Raw genomic sequence first — 21,531 nt, forward strand, 5'->3', positions numbered from 1 at the left:
TCTAGGAGGTCTAGCTCTGGTGCTCAACTCAGTTCGCTTTTGAGTCTGTTGAACGCCTGGTCACAGTCCGGTGGCCAAGGTACCACGTCTGGGACCTCTTTCTGTGTTAGTGCTTGTAATGGTTTTGCAAGAAGGGAGAAGTTTGCAATCCAGTGACAACAGTATCCTGCCACCCCCAGAAATGCCTGAACCTCTTTCTGTGTGTGTGGCTGGGAAAAGTGGGTTATGGTTAATATCCTGTCAGGTAGTAATCTCCTGGTCCCTTCGGACAGGTCGTGGCCCAGATACTTCACAGCAGTGAAGCAGAACTGTAATTTCTTTTAGGAAACCTTGTAACCCTTCTTTGCTAGGTGGCACAGGACCGCACTGGTGTCCTGTTGTTATGTGGGAATCTAGGACCCTAGTGACATTTTCCCGATTTATGCCCATATATAGGTATAATTCACCCAATCCTTATATAGGCATAGGAATCATTACCTTATTTAGTCTTAGCCTGTGCAGCCCAAATACGGCTTGGCTACTTCCACTAAACTCCGAGAATACCCAACGATTTTTTGGAAAAACCAGCCTTCAGCAGTCAGGGACTTCCCCCTGCTTGAGTACTAATTTATCCAAGAACTCCTGGAATTTTCAAGGAACTGAGGCACTAGTGACGATATTATGTCCAATCTTACGTCAAACTCGGCACCTTCAAAGTATAAATATGCCTACATTTTCCCAGTCAAACACACAGTGGTTTAGGAGCAGATCGACTAACTACTTGCCCGACGCCCTGCTGCTGCAAGTGCCGAAGGAAGCCGACCCTCCAACTGACGCACTGAGAAGACGCTGTCTTTTCTCTTGCCGAGAAATCCAGCTCTGGTGTTTCCAGGCTACCCTTGCGGGTTGCTGGGAGATCGAGTCCTGAGAGAGAGATACAAGAACTCTATCATTCTAAAACCAAGGTACGGAGCTGATTAGACCATTTGAGATTTCTTGGAACAGATTCTTGGCAAAAAATTACTAGACTTAAGCTACACCACACTTACTCCTCCCTCGTACAAGACTTAGGTTAGGTACACCGGGGCAGGCGTATTTTAAAAGCACCAGTTAAGTACTTTTAGCCACTATTTTATCACTGCATGTATTTTATGCATTTTATATATTCTATGTTTATGGCTTAGAAACCATATCATTAAGCATGGGCAAATTTTGCGAATCTGGTGTTCGCGAATTTGCGTATTTGCGAAATCCCAATCCGCAAAATCCGCGAATTCTCGCGAATTTGCTGATTTTTTTTTTGTGTTCGCAAGCGTTTTTGCCAGTTTGCGAGGGTTTTGTACCAGTTCGCAATTGCGAACTCACTTGTCGGCTCGCAACGGTCGCGACTATGTTGTTTCTACGTCTGGTTCATCATCACAGGTTCCCAGCACCCTCTGTTTCACCACTACCACCCTCTGTTTCACCCATTACACCCTCTGGTACATCAATGCCACCCTCTGGTTCATCATCACTGTAGATTATGGGGGAGGAAAGCAAGCACACCTGCCCTGCTTCAACTGACATGAATTAATTTGGGGTTGGTTTATTAATGTGTCACTGTTTTAAAATTCCAGTCTGGCACCTGCTTCCTTATCTGTAATTTGCTTTCTGTTGCAGTGCAAATTTTTTCCAGGACCTTTGTGGCCTACTTATAGCTATTCTATGAGCCTGCTGTGAGGGTCAGAGCAGGGTCATACAATTGTTGCAACTAGCAACTGAACTCTGGAGGGGCCCCAGTCAGGAAGCACTACAGGGAATGGTTACTAATGATGAGTTTGAACTTTTGCACCTGCTGATTGCGTTCAGTTTTGCAAAACTCGTTTTTCTGCGATGTGTAATCTCGCGAAGTGTGCGGCTCGCTAGTACAATTTTGCGTGTGTTTGCAAGGAAAATCTCGCGCGAACTTACCCACGCGGTCGTGAACGGGCGCGGCCATCTTGTTTCTCATTCATTGCTATGGTTCTGGGCATGCTTTTTGTATCCTCTCTGAATCTCTGCCATCCTTTGCTTGTTTGAAGATTTTTTTTATCTATTTTACTTATTATCTATCCCTCTATTTTTCTAGCTCTACATTTTTGTGTTTTCTGCTACTTGTGGTTAATTTTGAACTACTTTTTTAAACTCTTTTCTTTTCTTCTCTTCCCTATTCTATTTTCTTTATTATTTAGCTTCCTTTCTGCCCAGACCATGGTAAAGGGAGCCGGGAAGCATCCCGAGAAGGGGAAGGGTCCCGCACCCCGTGCCCGGCTCCCGTGCGGGCGTTCGAAGGGGAAGCAGGTCGCACCCCGGGAGATCTTCAGCCCGGAGGAGGTGGCCGCACTAATTTTTTATGTTCAGCGCCGCCTCCCCAGGACCATCATGGCAGGCGGCAAGATCAGTAGCGGGTACGGGATCCGGGAGCGCCGGAAGCGGTGGGAGAAGGTGTGCCGGGCCATGTACCACCACTCTAGGGTCCGGCGCACCTACAACCAGGCCAGTGTGTGGCAGAGTCATTTAGCTCCCAAAGTCACCGATGATTGATCCCCAATGATGATTAGATTATCCAACGCAGGACAAGAGTACTTAGTCAGAGTCAAGAAGTGTCAGAGGCACAGACTCATGCTTGCAAAAATTCCAAAACCTTTAGCTGAGCCACTCTAGTCTGGAGGATCAAAAACCACAGAGTCTATTTAAGTTTAAAAGCTTTATTAAAAGTAAACACATTTACTAAGGGAGAAGCCCCATCTGGTTCGCATCTCGCACTAGGTATCCTATGCCAGGTGCCGTGCACCTGCCCCTTAGAATGGTGGGCCTGCACCCCTGGTCCTTGTCCGGCATTACCAGGGCCCACCCCCTACCACCAGGCTGCCCTGGGACGCCCGGGAGGCACGCAATCTGTCGCCCTTGCCTCCCCAGCCGGTGTTGACTTCCTCCCAGCGGAGAGCTTACCATATCCCCGCTCAGAGCTGGCCTATGGAGTCCACCAAGCGGCCTCCCATCAACCACTGTTTATTGATCGCAAGTCACATTTCCCCCACAAGGGTGGCCAAGGCCCTCAGGTCTGACACCCTCCCCACCTGCGTTCAAGATAAATGACCAACGTTCTCTTATGAAAGTGTCCGTCCCTAAGTCCGACAGGTGTACCCCATCCTGGTGGTACATTGCCTCTCCAGAAATCATCCGGTGTTGCATGTAGCGCAAGCGGCCCTTCACTGAGCACAACCTTGCCAGTTCACCGTTCAATCTTCTTACTGAGACATTCAAAGATCTCGCACGGACTCCCGGGCCACATGTCCTGCGTGAGAGCATGCCTGACCAAACAATCTTTGCTGCTGGAAAAGTGTGCCCCAGCCAGGCAAACTCTGCAATTAAAGCCTCCTTGACTGCCAAGCGTCCTCTGTCGACCATGTCGTTGCCTCCCAGGTGCAAGATAATCCAGTCAGGTGGCCTGTGACCTTCCTGCGCCTTGAGCTCCTCGACGAGCCGCCTCAAGTGTCAGATTCTCATCCCCCCGACGCCACGCCAAAGGAATTCGGTCTCGCTCAAGGCCGCCGGTTTCACCACCTGTCGTTGCTGCAAGCACACCGTCGCGCGACGTACAAACGAGTGCCCAAGTACCCACACCACAGACGCAGGCATGCTAGTCAGAAGGAGAGAAATGACACTGTTAAACACCGTCCGATACGAGAATGCCACATCTGGTCATAACAATTCAGGCCTGACATATTTTTTATAGCACCCTGATGCCCTGCGTCCCACACCCCTTACTGCGTCGGGGGAGAGACCCGCCCCGGCCGCCAAAGTGGCAGCACCAATCCTAAATGAATGCGAGGAGAAACCGGCTCTACCCAGACCCAATTTGCCCAGGGCCAACTTGAACACTGCTTTGAATTGGTATTGAGACAGGCAATGTCCATTCTCATGTATGAACAGGGCCGGCCCCCACCCACATGGCTTGTCCCCATGAACACCCCAAAAAATCGAAAAACACAGAAAAATCAGCACAATCCCATGCCATCCATGCCCTCCATGATGTTTAAATTCAAGACACCCCACAGAAAGACTAGGCCCATGCACCACTCACTACCCCTGGTGAAAAGCCACAACAACAGCCCAAAAAATCGAAAAACACAGAAAAATCAGCACAATCCCATGCCATCCAGGCCCTCCATGATGTTTAAATTCAAGACACCCCACAGAAAGACTAGGCCCATGCACCACTCACTACCCCTGGTGAAAAGGCCTCAACAACAGCCCAAAAAAGCGAAAATCACAGAAAAATCAGCACAATCCCAAGCCCTCCATCATGTTTAAATTCAAGACACCCCACAGAAAGACTAGGCCCGTGCACCACTCACTACCCCTGGGCATAAAGGTGGAAAGCTAGGCAAAATGGTTGCAGACCTAAGAACACTGTCTGCATTCATAATGGCCCCTTGCCTCCCAGCACATGCCCAGGGCCTGCCTGTACCAGCACTCAAAATGGCCCCCACCCACATGGCCTGTCCCCATGAACACCCCAAAAAATTGAAAAACACAGAAAAATCAGCACAATCTCATGCCATCCATGCCCTCCATGATGTTTAAATTCAAGACACCCCACAGAAAGACTAGGACCATGCACCACTCACTACCCCTGGTCAAAAGGCCCCAACAACAGCCCAAAAATCGAGAAACATTGAAAAATCAGCACAATCCCATATCATCCGTGCCCTTCATGATGTTTAAATTCAAGACACCCCACAGAAAGACTAGGCCCATGCACCACTCACTACCCCTGGTAAAAAGGCCACAACAGCCCCAAAAAACGAAAATCACAAAAAAATCAGCACAATCCCAAGCCATCCAGGCCCTCCATGATGTTTTTATTAAAGAGACCCCACAGAAAGACTCAGTCCACCCACCACTGAGTACCCCTGGGCAAAAGGCCCCAACAACAGCCCAAAAATCGAAAATTCCAAAATTGTAGTTGCAGCAACTGTAATGCCCCAAACAAACTTACTTGTGAAAATTATAATCCAAAAGTGATCCAAAGAAAGTCAAAAAGGCCTCAAATCCAAATATCCAGCAGCATCCACAAAAAGTAATCCTTCCAGGTGAAGAATCCGAATGAAAGTGACCAGCACGTGAAGAAAGTACTGGGAGGAGCCTGCTGGACAGGAACAGGAAGTTGGAGACTGTGGGGCACTTCCTTCCTCCCACCCCCCCCCCCCCCCCCCAAAATGGACTCCTTGCAAAAAAAAGTGCAGGCAAATGTCAACCTGAGGAGTTATTCTGATAAAAATCATCATTTCCAGAAGGTTTATGCTGCTTGCTGGTGGATTTCTTGTGCAGAATTGCAAATTTTGTATTTTCGCGAGTGCAAGATGGTTGCTGCCCGCCGCATCTACGTGTTCGCAATTGCGAACTCCCGCGATACGTGATCACGGCGTACTCGCGTTGACAAACTCTCGCTGTGCAAGGTGGCAAGCCGCGATGACGTAATCGCGGTCGCCAAACTCCAGCGGGATCCCGCAGCAAGATCCAAAATGGCACAGCACTCGCAAAATATCGAGAAAAACAACTCGGCAAACGCTGAATGACGGTAAGTGAACGCCGCACGCTGCAAAATTGTATCACAAAGAAAAAAAAATCCGCTTCGTGCGAATTTGCAGATTTTGCAGGAAATTCGCGAATCTCGCGGATTGCGAATTTACCGAAAATCCGCAAAATCCGTAAGCGGAACGGATTTTCCGCCCATGCTACATATCATGCTTTTACAGTACTATTTTATAATACTATTCATATTATATGCATTTCAATTGTAGCAGTGCATTTCTTATGCTTAAGAAATAAGACTGTTCAATAAATACTTTTATTGAAAACGCCTGTCTCTCTATTTCTAAGCAACTCTGGTGAAACAAAGCATGCACATCTGACTGAGTGAAATAGCCGTCTATTGTTTCTGCGACTCTAGAGATATCTTTCATTCTGGGGAAACAAAGTTGTCATGTTATATGGTTGTCAGAGACTAATCCCTTCTTGTACTTTCGAGAAAGTTTCTAGTGACCTCTGAGCTAGCAGGCACTCACAATTAAGTCTAATATATTCGGCAGAGAACTAGTCGACTTAAGTCCTACGTCTAAACTGCAGGATATATTATTCCAATGCGCAGAGCCTATTGGGAATATAGGAACTACACTACACTGTATGCAAGCATCCTTTGAGGGCGATGCCAATAACAAATCGTCTATGTACCAAACCAGAGTTGAGCCGCCCTTCAGCACTAGGAAGTCTAGATCTGTCTTTAGTGCATTTGTAAAGAGGGAGGGTGATTCTGTAAAACCTTGTGGAAGCCTACACCATGTGAAACGCTTAGATCGGAAGCAGTACGAGAAATATGATTGGCTGTCAGGGTGGAGGGAAATGGTAAAGAAGGCGGAGCTCAAATCCAATACTGTGATGTGTGTGGCTGTGACTGGGATATTAGACAGTATTGTTGCTGGGTTTGGAACAACTGGGAAGGAAGGTATCACTATTTTGTTCAATTCCCGCAGGTTGTGTGTAAAACGGTATACAGGGGCCCCATCCGGGTCCTTGGATGCTTTCTTCACAGGGGGTAGTGGTGTATTGCATTGGCTAGAGCGTATCTCCCTCATTTTTCCCAGCTTCAGGAGTTCCTGTATTACTGGTGCTATGCCCTCCTCCCCTTCCTTTGAAATTTTGTACTGTGGTATTCTCGGGAGGGGGGCTCCTGGCTTCAATGTAATCTGTACTGGTGGGTAATTCAACACTTGCCCTACATCATTTGCACTGGTAGCCCAGACTTGGGGTGGCACACAGTCGCGCAGCACTGTGGGTATGACGGGGCCACTGCAGGTCATGAAAGCTTGATGCATCAGGCCATTACGTCTAGTTTCCAGAAAGAACCCTGTTGGTGAGCAGTGTATGGTGCATTGCAATTTACAAAGCAAATCCCTCCCCAGCAAGTTCACTGGGCAGAATCTGCTGAGGATAAACTGATGGTTGACAGTTATGGTGCCTACCCTTAATTGCAATGGCTGCATTAGATATTCATCTATTGGTTGTCCTGTTATTCCTACTGCCGTAACCTTTGTTCCCGAAAGTGGTGCCTCCGGCGTCACTGACACTTTTAGCATTGATCTTTGAGCTCCTGTGTCTATCAAGAAGGTTACAATTTTACCCAAAACTGTCCCCTCTACATATGGACCTGATTGATCCACTGCTATGGCTGGAGCTATTAGGCAGTCTTCTACTTTCAGGCATCCCTAGAATAAATCTTGGTTCAGCTGTGGGAAGCTATTGTCCTGCTGTCCCCACCTGTCCCTCCCTGCCCAGTCCTGCTGTGTTGGAGGCATGTCTTTGGACATGTACCCCTGCTGTTCATTATTTCTGTACTCTGTGCGCTGGGTACTATGTTGGTATTGTTGTTGGTCCTGTCCCCTATTCTGTGTGGGCCTGCCTTCCACATTTTTCTTTTTTAATATGGGGCAGTCTGCTTTCCAGTGACGGGGTCCTTACAGTAGACGCAAGCTGTACCTGGTGGCAGTAGGGACGCTGACCTGTTATTATGTGGCCTTTCTGTACCCATCCCCCTTCCTCTGTCCCTCCCTCTTACTTGCTGGCTTGTGTAGGATGTTTCTTGCGCTACCACTAGTCTGACCTTTTCCTTCTTTATGTTCTCTGCTTCTATTGTCTGTACATTGAACTGATAATCAGACCAGTACCTTGCTGCTGCCAGCACCTTTTCTATGGGCTCTTGCTGCCTTCAAACAAAAGAGGTTTGTAGGTGTGTTTTAATAGGCGGTCTCAGGCCTTGGACAAAAGTGGTGACAAAGGCTGGCATGGCTTCTCCCATTGGATTTTTTAGCCCACTGTTCTGCTGATAGACTTGCAGAAGGCGGTCAAAATACAAGTTCACACTCTCATCCTTTTCTTGTTTAGTATGTGTGATCTTGCTCCAATCTACCTTGTCTTCTGGTATTTTTGTCTTTTAAGTATTTCACTACTTCTTTGTACTTCTCATCTACTTCATCTCCTGGTGCTCCTCCCTTCCCCCTTCCTGGCTCCCCTTTTGGCCAATCCACTTTCCTTTTACAATCTTCCCACAGATCCTTTGGAACAAATATATTAAATAAGGTGTCAAAATCTCGCCATAACAGTCCTCCCAAAACCGCCATCCTGTCTAGCTCAGCGTACCCTTTCCTTGGCTCCTCTCTGAGCTTGGGAAAGTCCTTTGTAAATCACATAATGTCTTGTCTGGACCAAGGGACATGGACATATGGTAATGTGTTATCTTTACCCCCTGGTATTTCTCTAGGGGGCATTATGAGTGCTAGTGTGGCAGCCGTTGAAGTGCTGGTGTTCCTGTGTGAGTGGTGAGGGTGTGGACTACTTCCAGCAGCGCAAATGTGTTCAGCAACTGCTTCCACTGTTGCAGTTTCTCAACCGCATATTGTAGCCTATCTGTCATGTCTTCCTCTTTGTATGTTTGCAAGTCCGAGACTGCGAAGCTAAACCTCCCTATATCCCATCCATACTGTGCAGGTAGTGGTAGGAGTATACCTGTAGTATCCGGGCCTGGGGCCTTTGCTCTCTGGATATAGGCAGTATGGACCTGGGGGCCCCTTTCCATTAACTGTGCTTGTGCTAGTAAAATGACTTTTTCTCAGTATATCCTGTTGTGGTGTTGTGTGAAGTCTTCTACTGCTAGTGTTCCTGCCGCCATCTGTTGTAGTAAATCCGGGCATTTGGCTGTGTCTGACTTCAGTAGTCTCCTTTGTGTTGAGGGAGAGCCCTGTGGGGATGGGGTAGCACTATTTGCTCTACCTAAACTGACCCGCCCAGTCTGTGGTGCAGGCTGTTGAGACCCCCCTACTGCCTGTTCTAGTAATTCAATGTCATGGACTGTTTGGAGTACTTATGTACAACCTTCCCCAGACCAGGCACTGCCACTGTGTTAATGACATTGTGTCATCTGCTGATATGTTGTCGAATTATTGTAGCTATTTGTGGCCTATTAGTCTTGGTTGTTTTATGTATCCCTGTGTACATTGAGCCTGCAGCTGTCTTTTCTTACCACTATATTTTCTGGCGGCATGGACTGCCTCTGTCTTCATTAGCTGCAGAACAGCAATGTTTTGGACGGTGTCCAAGTCTATTTTGGTAGCGTCTTCATTGAAAATTCTGCGTACTAAGGCTACAGTGTCTGTCTTCTGCTGCTGAGTTAACTCAGAGGGTTTTTCTGTTGGAGCGGAGTGTGAGACTGTAGTGGATCTTATCCGCCCCACTAGAAAGTCTTCTAGCACTGCGTCATCGTCCTTATCTTCCTTTTCTCCCTGCTTTTCATTCTCCACCGGTATGCATGGGTATACCCCTACAATATCCCTTTGCACTTTTCTCCAATTCTCATTTATTTTCTGATTACTTATCTCAATTAGCACCCTATTCTTGACCTCTAATAATTCTCTGTGGACTTTCGATTTGACATCATTAGTTGCTCGTTTGTCTCGCAGAACCAAATCCCATTGGAAAAAAGATTCCCACTCAGTTGGTTTTATCTTTTTGCCTTTTGATTTCAACATTTGTCTCAAATATGACAACTTTTTGATGTTGTACTTCCCTGACGTGGGAACTGTAAGTCCGGTCTCCTAGCTGTCAGGTCATGCCCTTTATGTATAAATAGTATGGAGTGAAGTCCTTGGCTTAGGACCACATTGTATGCCGGAGAGTCTTTAGGGGAAGCCGGCTGATTGCTGTCTAAATTATTTTTGCAGAGTATGTTTCCTATTGTGAGAGACACGTGGAGTGTGTGAAGCGCAAGCGCTAACCTGCATTGCAGTTCAGACACACCAGACAGATGGGTGGGGTCTTGCGCTATACTATGAACAGACAACACAGTGGGTAAACGTATGCTTCTCAGCCACTCTGTGATAGCAGAGGAAGCCATTCATCAGGCAAACAGACAGGTCAATTTATTCAAATTCACTCAAGCATTCATAAGTAGGAATGAGAGAGATTTCTGGGTGCTTATTACTGGCGTCCCATGAACCGAAGGAAAAGTGACAGGGAAGTGTTTTAGAAGAAAGATTAGTAATTCCGTCTCCTTACAATCTTCCTTTATCCCATAATCGGGCGGAAGGGCGGCTAGGCGGAATTGATGGCATTCAGGCAATCAAGTAAACAGTGCAGGATGGTGAAATCTACATCAAGTGCAAACACATAAAACATAAAACAGATTCTGGCAACCCTGCGCGCAGCGCTGTCAGAAAGTCTGTGTACTGTAACTATGTGCAGTGTTATTAAACTAATCCCAGAAGAGTAACAGAGGAAATAGGAACAATATTATTGTTATGTCAACGGACATCTGGAACAGGACGCAAAGGGGAGCACATAAGATAGCAAGGTTTATTGGAGACCAACAAAAAGTGGATTAACGTGCAGCACGGAAACATCAGCAAAGTCACTGAATGTCCGAAGAGTTTACGTGTCTGACAGCTTTTATAGGCCCAGACCGCAAAGGATGTAGCATTATAACATACATAACACAAATTAAGCATAGTTTATTTGACCAATTAGCAAGGGCCTAAACAGTTATATACCATTAAGACCCAAAACATACTGTTGCCGACTACGTGACCCAAGTGGGCAGCTTCTGGGACTTTCCACTGTAATGTAAGATATAAGTCTGGTGCTTTTCCAGTTAATAATTGCAACATAATAGTAATGACCAGAAACATATTACAAAATGGGATATGCCGAAATGTGCGTGCCTAAGCGAGCATCTTCCCTTGCCACGTATCTCTTTTGAGCAAGCCTTGCGTTACTAAAACTGTTTCTCTGTAGCTAGAGAAAAGTGCAACCATCTTGTCCATGTGTTTTTTAGTCAACTTAACATGGCCTAGAAGCTTTCTTCCCTTGGTATCATAAAGAAAATGGCTTCTACACCTTCACCATTCCACCCAACACACCGAGCCCTAAGAATGTAATCTGTGGCATTCCCAAAGGGTCCTCTGAGAGCCCAACCTTGTTCAACACATTTTTGACCCCTCTGGCCACCTTGGTCTGATCCTATGGTATGAACATCATATCATACGCTGAGACACTCAGCTAATTCTCTCCCTATCATCAGACCCCACAAAAAACAAAGCCAACGTTCCCAGGTGCATGACCAGCATCGCCAGCTGGTTGCAGAACAGGTGTCACAAACTCAACACCAACAAATAGAGATCTGCATCTTTGGGAACAACACCTCCCCCTGGGACGACTTCTGGTGGCCAGCTGAATTTGGCCCCTCACTAACACCCACAGATCATGCAAGGAACCTTAACATCATACTCAACAGCAAGCTCACCATGAAGTAGCAGATGAGCAGTATCACACCTGCCTCCTCTGCATGTGCCAGGAAATCCTCAAGTGGCAACCCATCAGCACCAGATGCACCGTCTCCCAGGCCCTTATCGGTAGTCCCCTGGACTAAGACAAATTCCCTCAACACGGGGATCACCTCCCAACTTCTAAATAGACTCCTGACCATTCAGAACACAGCGGCCAGTCTTGTCTTCCACCTACCAAGCAGGATCCACATCACCCCTCACCTCAAATCACTAAGGTGGCTCCCCATCAGCAAACTGTACCATTTCAAACTGCTAACCCAGGCCTGAAAGGCCCTACACACAACAAAGATTCGACCTACCTTAATTTCAGGGTGAATTTCCACCAACCTGCCAGACAATTCCCCCGCCATTTTTCTTAGTTATTCCCTTATCAGGTTAGAGTGTCAACATCTTGTGCACCTTATCTAAATATTCGGTCAAGCCCATATTCTGTAATGTAGATATCATCAATCTATGATTGCCAAAACACTTTTTGAAAAAAGCCCAGGGGTATTCTTAAGAACCTGATGTAATCGCGTATAGGCCAACTGAAATCCACAGAACGTAAAAACAAGTAAGATACAATAACTCAGGTGCTATATTTTAGCTAACAAATCTGTTCAAAACTGTTAATGTGGTTTTGATTTGTTTCCAAACCAGATTCATCATTGGCCCATTGCAGTAAGTGTTTCAACAGCATGTTTGTGTGATTTAAATTTCTTTAAAAAAAAAATATTTTTATTAATCATCAATTAGTCAATTCATTGATACACACAAATACAGCAAATAAAGGGAAAATTGAATGGAAAGAAAACTAACAAAAGATAACATAACATACAATTTCATACCAAAATTCCATGATCATATATAATTAATAATAAGTACTAAATACAGTTCACACACTAAAGGGACAGAAAAGGATAAAACCATAATCAACAATCCCCCAGGTTAAAATTATATAATACCCTATTCCTACCCTTCAAAAATAAAAATATTATATGTAAACTACAATGTTCATTATAACTAGATTCTCTCCAAACTACGTTTCCAATCTATTGCTGGAGCCCAAATCCGCTTCCCTAGCTGCCTTGCTTTCCATCCTTTTTTCCATAAAGCCCTTTTTTCCAAACTATATATGGCTAAAAGTCGTGACACCCATTGTTGGAATGTAGGGGGGTTAGGATCTTTCCATGCCGATGCCTCACAGATCCTAATGATATCCATTGCAAGAAATACAAATTCTGGACTCTATCCCTGGCCACCCCCAGAACCACTAGCTCGTTAGTTAAGCTCATCTGGATGCCCAGGGTGCTTCCCATAAAAAGCTCTATTGCCATTTTCAAGGGGACCAGCATTGGACACGAGGCAAACATATGAATCGTGTCAGCTTCTGTGCTCTGGCAACACGAGCAGCAGATACCAATAGTCCCACCCCATTGAGCTATTCTTACTGGAGTAAAGTATAGTTCAAAAATAGTTTTAAAATGTTGAGCTTGAAGGTTAGCCACCTTTAGAACCATACACCCCAGTTTCAGCGAGACTTTAAACTCGTTCCCTTCAGTGTTTAACTTCCCCCGCCATTTTTCTGAACTTTTCTCCAGATCATCATTCTTAAATTGATTAAGTTCACCATAGATTTGTGTGATTGAGCACCCCTTCAGGTCTTGCAATCGTTCCATAACCGCATCTCTCTCAAATGACCTATTCCCCCCTTGTTTCCTTACCAAAGCTGACCTAATCCGCAAGAATTTAAAAAAATTCTCTACGCTCCAAGTTATAAAGATTTTGTGCTCTTTCAAAATAAATTATTCCATCAGAATCAATAATGTCCCCGATTGTATTTATTCCCAGCTCATCCCATCGTCTCATTACACCGTTATGGAAAACCTCCGGGAGTGATGGATTCCTAAATAAAGGAGTGTAATAATTCATTCTCCCCAATCCCAGGTTCTTCCGAATAGAAGTCCAAACCATAATTGCGGCTTCCAGAGTCTTGAACTTAACTTTTTTATAATAGCTTGCCTCGCTAAACCTTAAATAGCAATTGCGAGCGTCACCATTTAAAAGTAGCTCATATACATCTGGTATACCATCCCCGCCCCTCCATCGATCTGTAACCGTGCCACCTAAAAGCCCACAAATATATTGGACTACCGAGGCCCAATAATATGCCCTTAGGTCTGGTACTGCCCAGCCCTCTCTGTCCCTAGGGAGGGACATAAATTTAAGTGCCCTTCTCGTCTTGCCATGAGCCCAAATAAATTGATTGACAACCCCCTCCATCTCCTTAAAAGAATTGTTACCAAACTTCAAAGGGATCGTCCTAAATAAATATAAGACTTTTGGGAGGAATAACATTTTGATAATATTACAGAGTCCTACAATTGTCAAATGTAAGTTATTCATCCTATCAAAATCTTTCTTCAATTTTTGAATTACAGGGGGTAGGTTTTTTTCAACTATTTTAGTTAAATCTGATGTTATGATGACCCCTAGATACAAGGCCGAATCTGTTACTCTTGGGTCTGCCAAGCCAGAGTTGTCATTAACCCCTTCGACGCTCATGACGAGCTCAGCTCGTCATGAGGTACACCTCTCGTACGCTCATGACGAGCTGAGCTCATCATGAACGCATAGGTTTCCGTTTAGCGTTAGCGCACAGCGGAAATATGCGCCGCATCGATGCGGTTAATCACAATTTGTGTCTTACCACGATTTAGCTTATAGCCCGAGATTGCCCTAAAACAATCCGCTTCAAGTTCTATTTCATCTAAGGCACAGGAAGGATTTGCCAAGGTAATTGCCAGATTCAACTGTTCAACTCAATTCTCCTAATAAAAGGTTCAATATAAAAAGCAAAGAGAAGCGGAGAACAGGGACACCCTTGTCTGGTTCCTCACCTGATATTAATTGAGTCCCTCTGTTCTCCCATAGCTCGAAGTCGAATCTTTGGGTTCCTATACAATGCCTGTATTGCTCTTATACACCCATTGCCAATATTTAAATTCTCCAATACAGACCAGAGAAAGCCCCACAAGACCCTACGCTTTCTCCGTGTCGGGCAATATAAGAGCCATAGGTCCTGTGATGCTGCGGTGCCATCAAACAAAGTACACACTCTTCTAATATGGTCTGCCGTACCCCTCCCTGGGATGAACCCATGTTGTCTGGGCAAAATCATCTTCCCTATTTTGCAACTGAGGCGATTAGCTAGGATCTTAGAATAAATCTTCGTGTCACTGTTCATAAGGCTAATAGGCCTGTACGAACCTTGATCTGTGGGTGGTTTGTCTTTTTTTTAAAAAAATAACCATAGTGGCTTCTCTCCTTGACTGTGGGGGAATTTGTCCTTTCTGGGCTTGACGCATTACATAGCACAGATCTTCCCTCAAATACGGGAAGAATTTTTAAATAAATTTCTAAAGGAATAAGGTCTGACCCAGCTGCCTTACTGGCAGGTAAATCATTAATTGCACCTTGGATCTCTTAAACATAAAAAATAATCTTCATAGCTGTGGCATCCTCCACAGAGAATCTCTCGATTAGGGCCGGTTCTAGATAGTCCTCTATCTCTTGACTGTTCACCACTATATCCTCGCTATATATATATTTTTAGAAAAATCTTGGAATATCCTCCAGATATCCTTTGGAGTGGTAGCAACCACCCCAGCTTCTGAAATAATCTCAGAATTATCCTCTCTAGTTGCTGCCTGTCGGCTCATTACAGCTAGAAAACGACCCACTTGTTCGCTAAATTCATGGTGAACCTTTTTCCAGGCCAATAATTTACCTCCTGCTTGAGCAGCAATAATATCCCTGACTGCAGCCTTTGCTAATGCACGTTTCTGAGCTATCTCATCAATATTGAGGTTGAAGCCTATTGCCCAGACCAATTCTTCCTCCAGATCAATAATTAGCCTTTGTCTTATCTCCATCTCGGATTTTTCCAGCTTATTCCGTCTCATGGAGTAACTCATGGTTTCTCCCCTGATACCGGCCTTCAGGGCATCCCACACTATCCCAAACTGGGCACTCCCCCTATTAATTTCGAGAAAATCTTTGAGCCATTTCTCCATATGCGCAATATAATTTGCATCCTGCAACAAAGCCCGTTCGAACTACCAGTTCGTTGCCTGTGATTTTTGTTCATGTTTAGAACCTCTCGCACTAGGGGATTATGGTCCGATACCATGCGTGTAAGCCTACTGACTTTACAAATAGAGAGAAGAGATGGGGAGATCAGAAAATAATCTAGCCGTGCTATGGCCCTATGCGGTGCAGATTAGTATGTACTGCCAACCCCCAGGGTATTTTGTTGCTCCCAAGCATCTATAAGCCCGCTTTCATTCATCATTTCGACTTAAGCCCTGTGGCTTTTCTTCTTTCGACCTACAAACTTGACTGGGTCCCCTCTCCATAGCCCATTTAACCCACTTATAATAAAATCCCCACACATGATGATAGGAAGGGGCCAGTTAGCTAGTTGCGTGTTAATGTGGTTGAGCATTTCTGGGTCATCTACCGTCGGGCCAAATATTGCGCAGAGTGTGAAATTGAACGCTTGTGCTTGACACTCGGCAATAGCCCATCGGCAATAAGAATCTAAGAGACTTTTTTTTACTGATATAGCATTTCCACGGGCCAGTAATTTTTGATTCCACCGTCAGAGTCGCAGAATTTAAATTTCTCAATAATTCCATGTTATCTTTCTGGACTCCTACTGTGGCAAAGATAGAGCTGTGGTTTTCTGTTTAACCTTATGCTCATACAGCTTTTTGTTTATGGCACCTGTAATCCCACATTTTGTTTTGAGTTTTGGTTAAGTGGCTTGAGAACCTAATCCCAGCCTACAGTAGAGTACACTTCTGATGTACTATTAGGCATCTCCAGTTTCTGATTTTGAACTGGATCAACATTCTAATAATGGTGCACTACCAACACTGTACCTCTCCTTCAATGCTGCTGAAAACTATTTAGGAAAGTGTTTCAAAATTCCCTATGAATTTCATACCTAAATCAAATGCAGGTGCAGCTCTATGCTTATTATGTATCTGTTTTAATCCCCTAGTAACATCACTACCAACGGTGTGCCAGGAGTAGTAGTGTAAATAATCACAAATATTGTAACAAATGTAGTATTCTTTTCTAAATGTGGTACCATACTAAGTGATAACATGCATCATCAGCATTCTGTGTTTATCCTAGGGTTTTGTGTGAAGCTAGACTGCTTCCAATTGATTAATTTTAAGAGGCATCCAAAATGCAATTGTAGCATCCTTCACTTTCTGATCTACACTGTATGACATCATGTATTCCATGTGGTTACCACAGTTACTAGAATGTATGCTTTCAAGCTGAGGTGGTTATTACTTTGAGCTTGGATGAGATCTGGATGTGTCTCCTTTTACTCCAATAAACCTGAGCTCCTACTCAACTCAACCCTGCCTCTGCTGCTTTCTTATCAATATCCAGGATCTTACAGCAATATTGTCTCTCTTTGTTGTCGCTTTGCCCATAATAGCATTTATAGTCTGCGGAAAGACTGCCTGCGGTGCAGGGCCGCAAACTATTGTCCCAGCTGGAGTCAATTGAAAACAAACTTTCTGAGTCACACACAGATAACCGCAAACTGATTTAATAGGTTTCTTAAGTATGGAACTTGTAGATTTACTTCATCTTTATTTGAGGTATATCTAGCCAAGATATTGCTTGCCATCCCCTTGAAGCAAAGATTCCTCACTCCTCTAATAATGCAGCTCATTTACTTTACTTGGATTTTGTGGAATGTTGTTGAAAGAAACAATCAATGAAGGGGTCCTAATGTCTTTTCCCCATCTTATGTTCCTGTGAAACCATTTTTACTGTGTAGGAAAAATAACTGAAAAAGCAAGATCCTTACTGTAATGAAACAATCATCAAACCACCATCACTACTCGTCATTTGCATTGAAAAAACATTGAATGGATGAATATTATATCAATAGTGTACAATTCCAACAGAATTTAGTTTGTGTGTATAAATTATGTAAAAGACTAAGGGGCACATGCATCATTGTAAATTGCATTCGCAAATGGTGCGAATCGCAAAATTCGGCCGTTTGCGAATGCAATTTCAATTTTTGGGATGCATCACCATTTTTGTCCTTTTTCGCAATTTAAGAAATCGCAAACTTGTGATTTCTTAAATTGTGATTGCATTTCAGGAATCTGAAATTGAGATTCCTTAATTGCAATGCAACAAACTTAAAAAATGTGCTAATTCGCAAATAAGGGGAGCAAATTACCATGAAGTTGACCTTCATGGTAATTTGCGAAAACTTTAAAAAATGCACTAAAGTGCATTTTTCAAAGTTCCATTCTACACACACACATGCCCTTGGGGCATGTGTGTGTCCAAGATGTACTTATAGGCAGATTTCAGGGGTGCAACAGGGTATCCTTTGGACACCCCTGCACCCTTGAAATTACATTCTCAATTTGCGATTCTCTAATGGAGAATAGCAAATTAAGAATGTCTTCACATTCATTCCTATGGGCCTTCAGGCCCATAGGAATGGATGGGGAGGTATTCCTTAATTGTGATTCTCATTTGGGAATCGCAATTAAGGAATTTTAAGAAATCACTATTTTTTTCGCAATTTCTTGATGCATTGCAGTTTGCAATTACTTAATTGCGATTCCTTTTTTTTCGCAATTAAGGAAACGCAAAAAGCAATATTGATGCACGTGCCCCTAAATGCCACTACGTAATACAATGTATTCCTCTTTGTCATTTTCTGAGTTTCTCAGTAAATGTTTTGTGGATTGTGCAATATTTTTCAGGTGTTTTGATAGCCCTTGATATCACTGTTATAGGAGGGTCAAGGACAGTGATTGCGAGACTCTTCACTTCTGATGAGTGAGTATTCACAGTTTAATCAAAAAATGTGCTGTGCAGAGCTTAAAGATTATTTGTGCTACATTTGTTTAAAATTGGATTGCACATTTTTTAATGATGTTTATATATTATTGTTTCATTAATAGTAGATAAAAATCACAGAAAATTGGTATGATTGTGTATTGTGTACTGAGGTTATGATTTGTTAGACTGTTCACATTTTAAAGATTTCATGTATTATGGAGAGCAGGCCATTTTAATCTATGCATATCATGCAAGAACAGCATATTCAGGATCCACTATGCATGCTCCAATGAATATACTGATGGTAGAAATCTCCAGACAGGATATTCTACTGGAAAACATTTTTTACTGTGGAAAAATACGGAGGTATAGAATCCGGTCTTGAATGTATGTTTCACTGAATGGCATATTTAACAATATTTTACATTTGGGTCTATTCTTAATGGTAAATTTGGTCTCAGGTAAGCAGAGGGCTGGAGTAATTCCTCTTCCAGGTAGGGAAGGGGAATGGATCTACGCCCGCATTTGGTGAGGAGCATATTACAAGGTGCAAACTATAAAAAAAGCAAAATTACATTCCTAGATGTGCACCTCAAACTTGAACCTTATGCATGTTTCCATGCATACTTTAGTGAACTGCCAAACAATGGAAAAGTATGCTTGGGCAGAGGTGTATATCTCTGCATGTTCTTTTTGGGTATTTCTTGTGAATAAGGACCATTGACTCAGCGTGGGTCCAAGATAAGCATGGGCGGAAAATCCGTAACGCTCACGGATTTTTCGGATTTTCGGTAAATTTGCGATCCGGGAATGCTCACGAATTTACCAAAAATCCGCAAATTCGCACGCAGCGGATTTTTTTTTCGTGGTGATACAATTTTGCGGCGTGCAGTGTAAGTTCGCAATTGTGAACATGTAGGTGCGGCGGGCAGCAACAATCTCGCACTCGCGAAATTACAAAATTTGCAATTCTGCACAAGAAATCCACTAGCAAGCAGCATAGACCTTCTGAAAATGATGATTTTTATCAGAATAACTCCTCAGGTTGACATTTGCCTGCCCTTTTTTGGATTTGAGGCCTTTTGACTTTCTTTGGATCACTTTTGGATTAGAAATAAACTTTCACAAGTAAGTTTGTTTGGGGCATTACATTTGCTGTTCTGCAGAAAAATGAGTTTTGCTAAACTGAAAGAACTCAGCAGCAGGTGCAAAAGTTCAAATTCATCATTAGTAACCATTCCCTGTAGTGCTTCCTGACTGGGCCCCCTCCAGAGTTCAGTTGCTAGTTGCAACAATTGTATGACCCTGCTCTCACCCTCACAGCCAGATCATAGAATAGCTACAAGTAGGCCACAAAGGTCCTGGAAAAAAATTGCACTGCAACAGAAAGCAAATTACAGATAAGGAAGCAGGTGCCAGACTGGAATTTTAAAACAGTGACACATTAATAAATCAACCCCAAATTAATTCATGTCAGTTGAAGCAGGGCAGGTGTGCTTGCTTTCCCCCCCCATAATCTACAGTGATGATGATGAATCAGAGGGTGCTTCCTGACTGGGGCCCCTCCAGAGTTCAGTTGCTAGTTGCAACAATTGTATGACCCTGCTCTGACCCTCACAGCCGGATCATGGAATAGCTACAAGTAGGCCACAAAGGTCCTGGGAAAAAAAATTGCACTGCAACAGAAAGCAAATTACAGATAAGGAAGCAGGTGCCAGACTGGAATTTTAAAACAGTGACGCATTAATAAATCAACCCCAAATTAATTCATGTCAGTTGAAGCAGGGCAGGTGTGCTTGCTTTTTCCCCCCATAATCTACATTGATGATGATGAACCAGAGGGTGGCATTGATGTACCAGAGGGTGGCATGGGTGAAACAGAGGGTGGCAGTGTTGAAACAGAGGGTTCTGGGAACCTGTGATGAAGAACCAGACGTAGAAACAACATAGTTGTGACCGTTGCGAGCCGACAAGTAAGTTCGCAATCGCGAACTGGTACAAAATCCTCGCGAACTGGCAGAAACCCTTGCGAACACTATAAAAACAAAAAAATCCGCAAATTCGCGAGAATTCGCGGATTTTGCGGATTGCGAGTTCGCAAATACACAAATTCGCGAACGCCAGATTCGCAAAATTCGCCCATGCTTAGTCCAAGAACCAAAATAAAGCCATAATCAATACAATGCAAATTAAAAATTGATTTATTCAAACTGATGCAGATTCTAAGAATAGGTGAACAGTCAATAAAAAACAATTGTTGTGACACCACCTCCACCTCTTTTCTTGGCAAACACAGAAACTAAACTATGACATCTATTCCCCTTTCAGTAATGCTTCCCACATGCAGAGATGGTTTATCCTGCATGTCTGGTCCGTCGTAACCTTTTCATGCTTGCAACCACCATGGTTTAGAAATCATCTGTGAACAAGATGGAAATGCCTGTAGTGGATGAGTTCTGGCTAAAGGTTTTCAATTGGCATACTCAGCTATGACTACTGTGTAGGACTCAGATGATGCCACCACATCTAATTGAGGCAGGAGATTTTTGAATTTGTTGACACTGGGCATCCACCAGCTTAATGTGAGGGCACCTGTCACTAAACTGTGTAGGAAGCCCTTCCGCACATTCAAATAACAGTGAATTAAAATCCTCAAAGCATTATAAGGTTGGTGGCAGCACACCTGGTGTTAGAAATGGGAATTTCTGGTTGGCTAAGGCTTGCGCCAAAGCCAGGCAGAAACCACCCTTCTACGCCAGGGCAAGGAAGTCACCCACCAAGATAACCCCTGCTCACCCTCTTGGTAGCTTGGCACGAGCAGTCAGGCTTATCTCAGAGGCGATGTGTAAAGTATTTGCGCACGCACCCACCAGCAACAACATCCCAGGCCCCCCACAAAAAGAACTCCACACAAGGTTATATCAAAAATAGCCTTTGTATTATACCAAACACATTAGATAATAAATACATGTGAGAAATTGGCCTGGTATATAATGCTCACTAATTCTTAGTGATCACTTTGTACCATGCCAAGCAACCCTTATGATGATGGTTGTAATTCAACCTTGTAGACCAGTTATCCTAGTGGTAACGTGGACAAAGCAGTCTTAGGCTAAACTCTGAAAGGCATGTGAAACCAGCTGTTATACCATGCACAACCCCCTTGAATACCAAATGAAAGGGACACCACACAGATATATATTGAAAATATATATTGATTTATTAACTATAAAATCCCCTGGACTCTTTATGAGCA

The 21,531-nt window shown here is 43.9% G+C and overlaps 1 protein-coding gene across 1 annotated transcript in view; it reads left to right on the plus strand.

The window, feature by feature from the left end:
* The window catches only part of LOC147730244 (multidrug and toxin extrusion protein 2-like), a 1,772,530-nt gene that overhangs the window by 1,108,124 nt on the left and 642,875 nt on the right, over positions 1-21,531 (plus strand). The window contains exon 12 of the mRNA XM_086958534.1: positions 18,197-18,272. Within this exon, the coding sequence (XP_086814660.1) occupies positions 18,197-18,272 (76 nt within the window). The remainder of the gene's footprint in view (positions 1-18,196; positions 18,273-21,531) is intronic.

This window comes from Lissotriton vulgaris, chromosome 2_1 (genome assembly GCF_964263255.1).
Source record: "Lissotriton vulgaris chromosome 2_1, aLisVul1.2, whole genome shotgun sequence".
NCBI lineage: Eukaryota > Metazoa > Chordata > Amphibia > Caudata > Salamandridae > Lissotriton > Lissotriton vulgaris.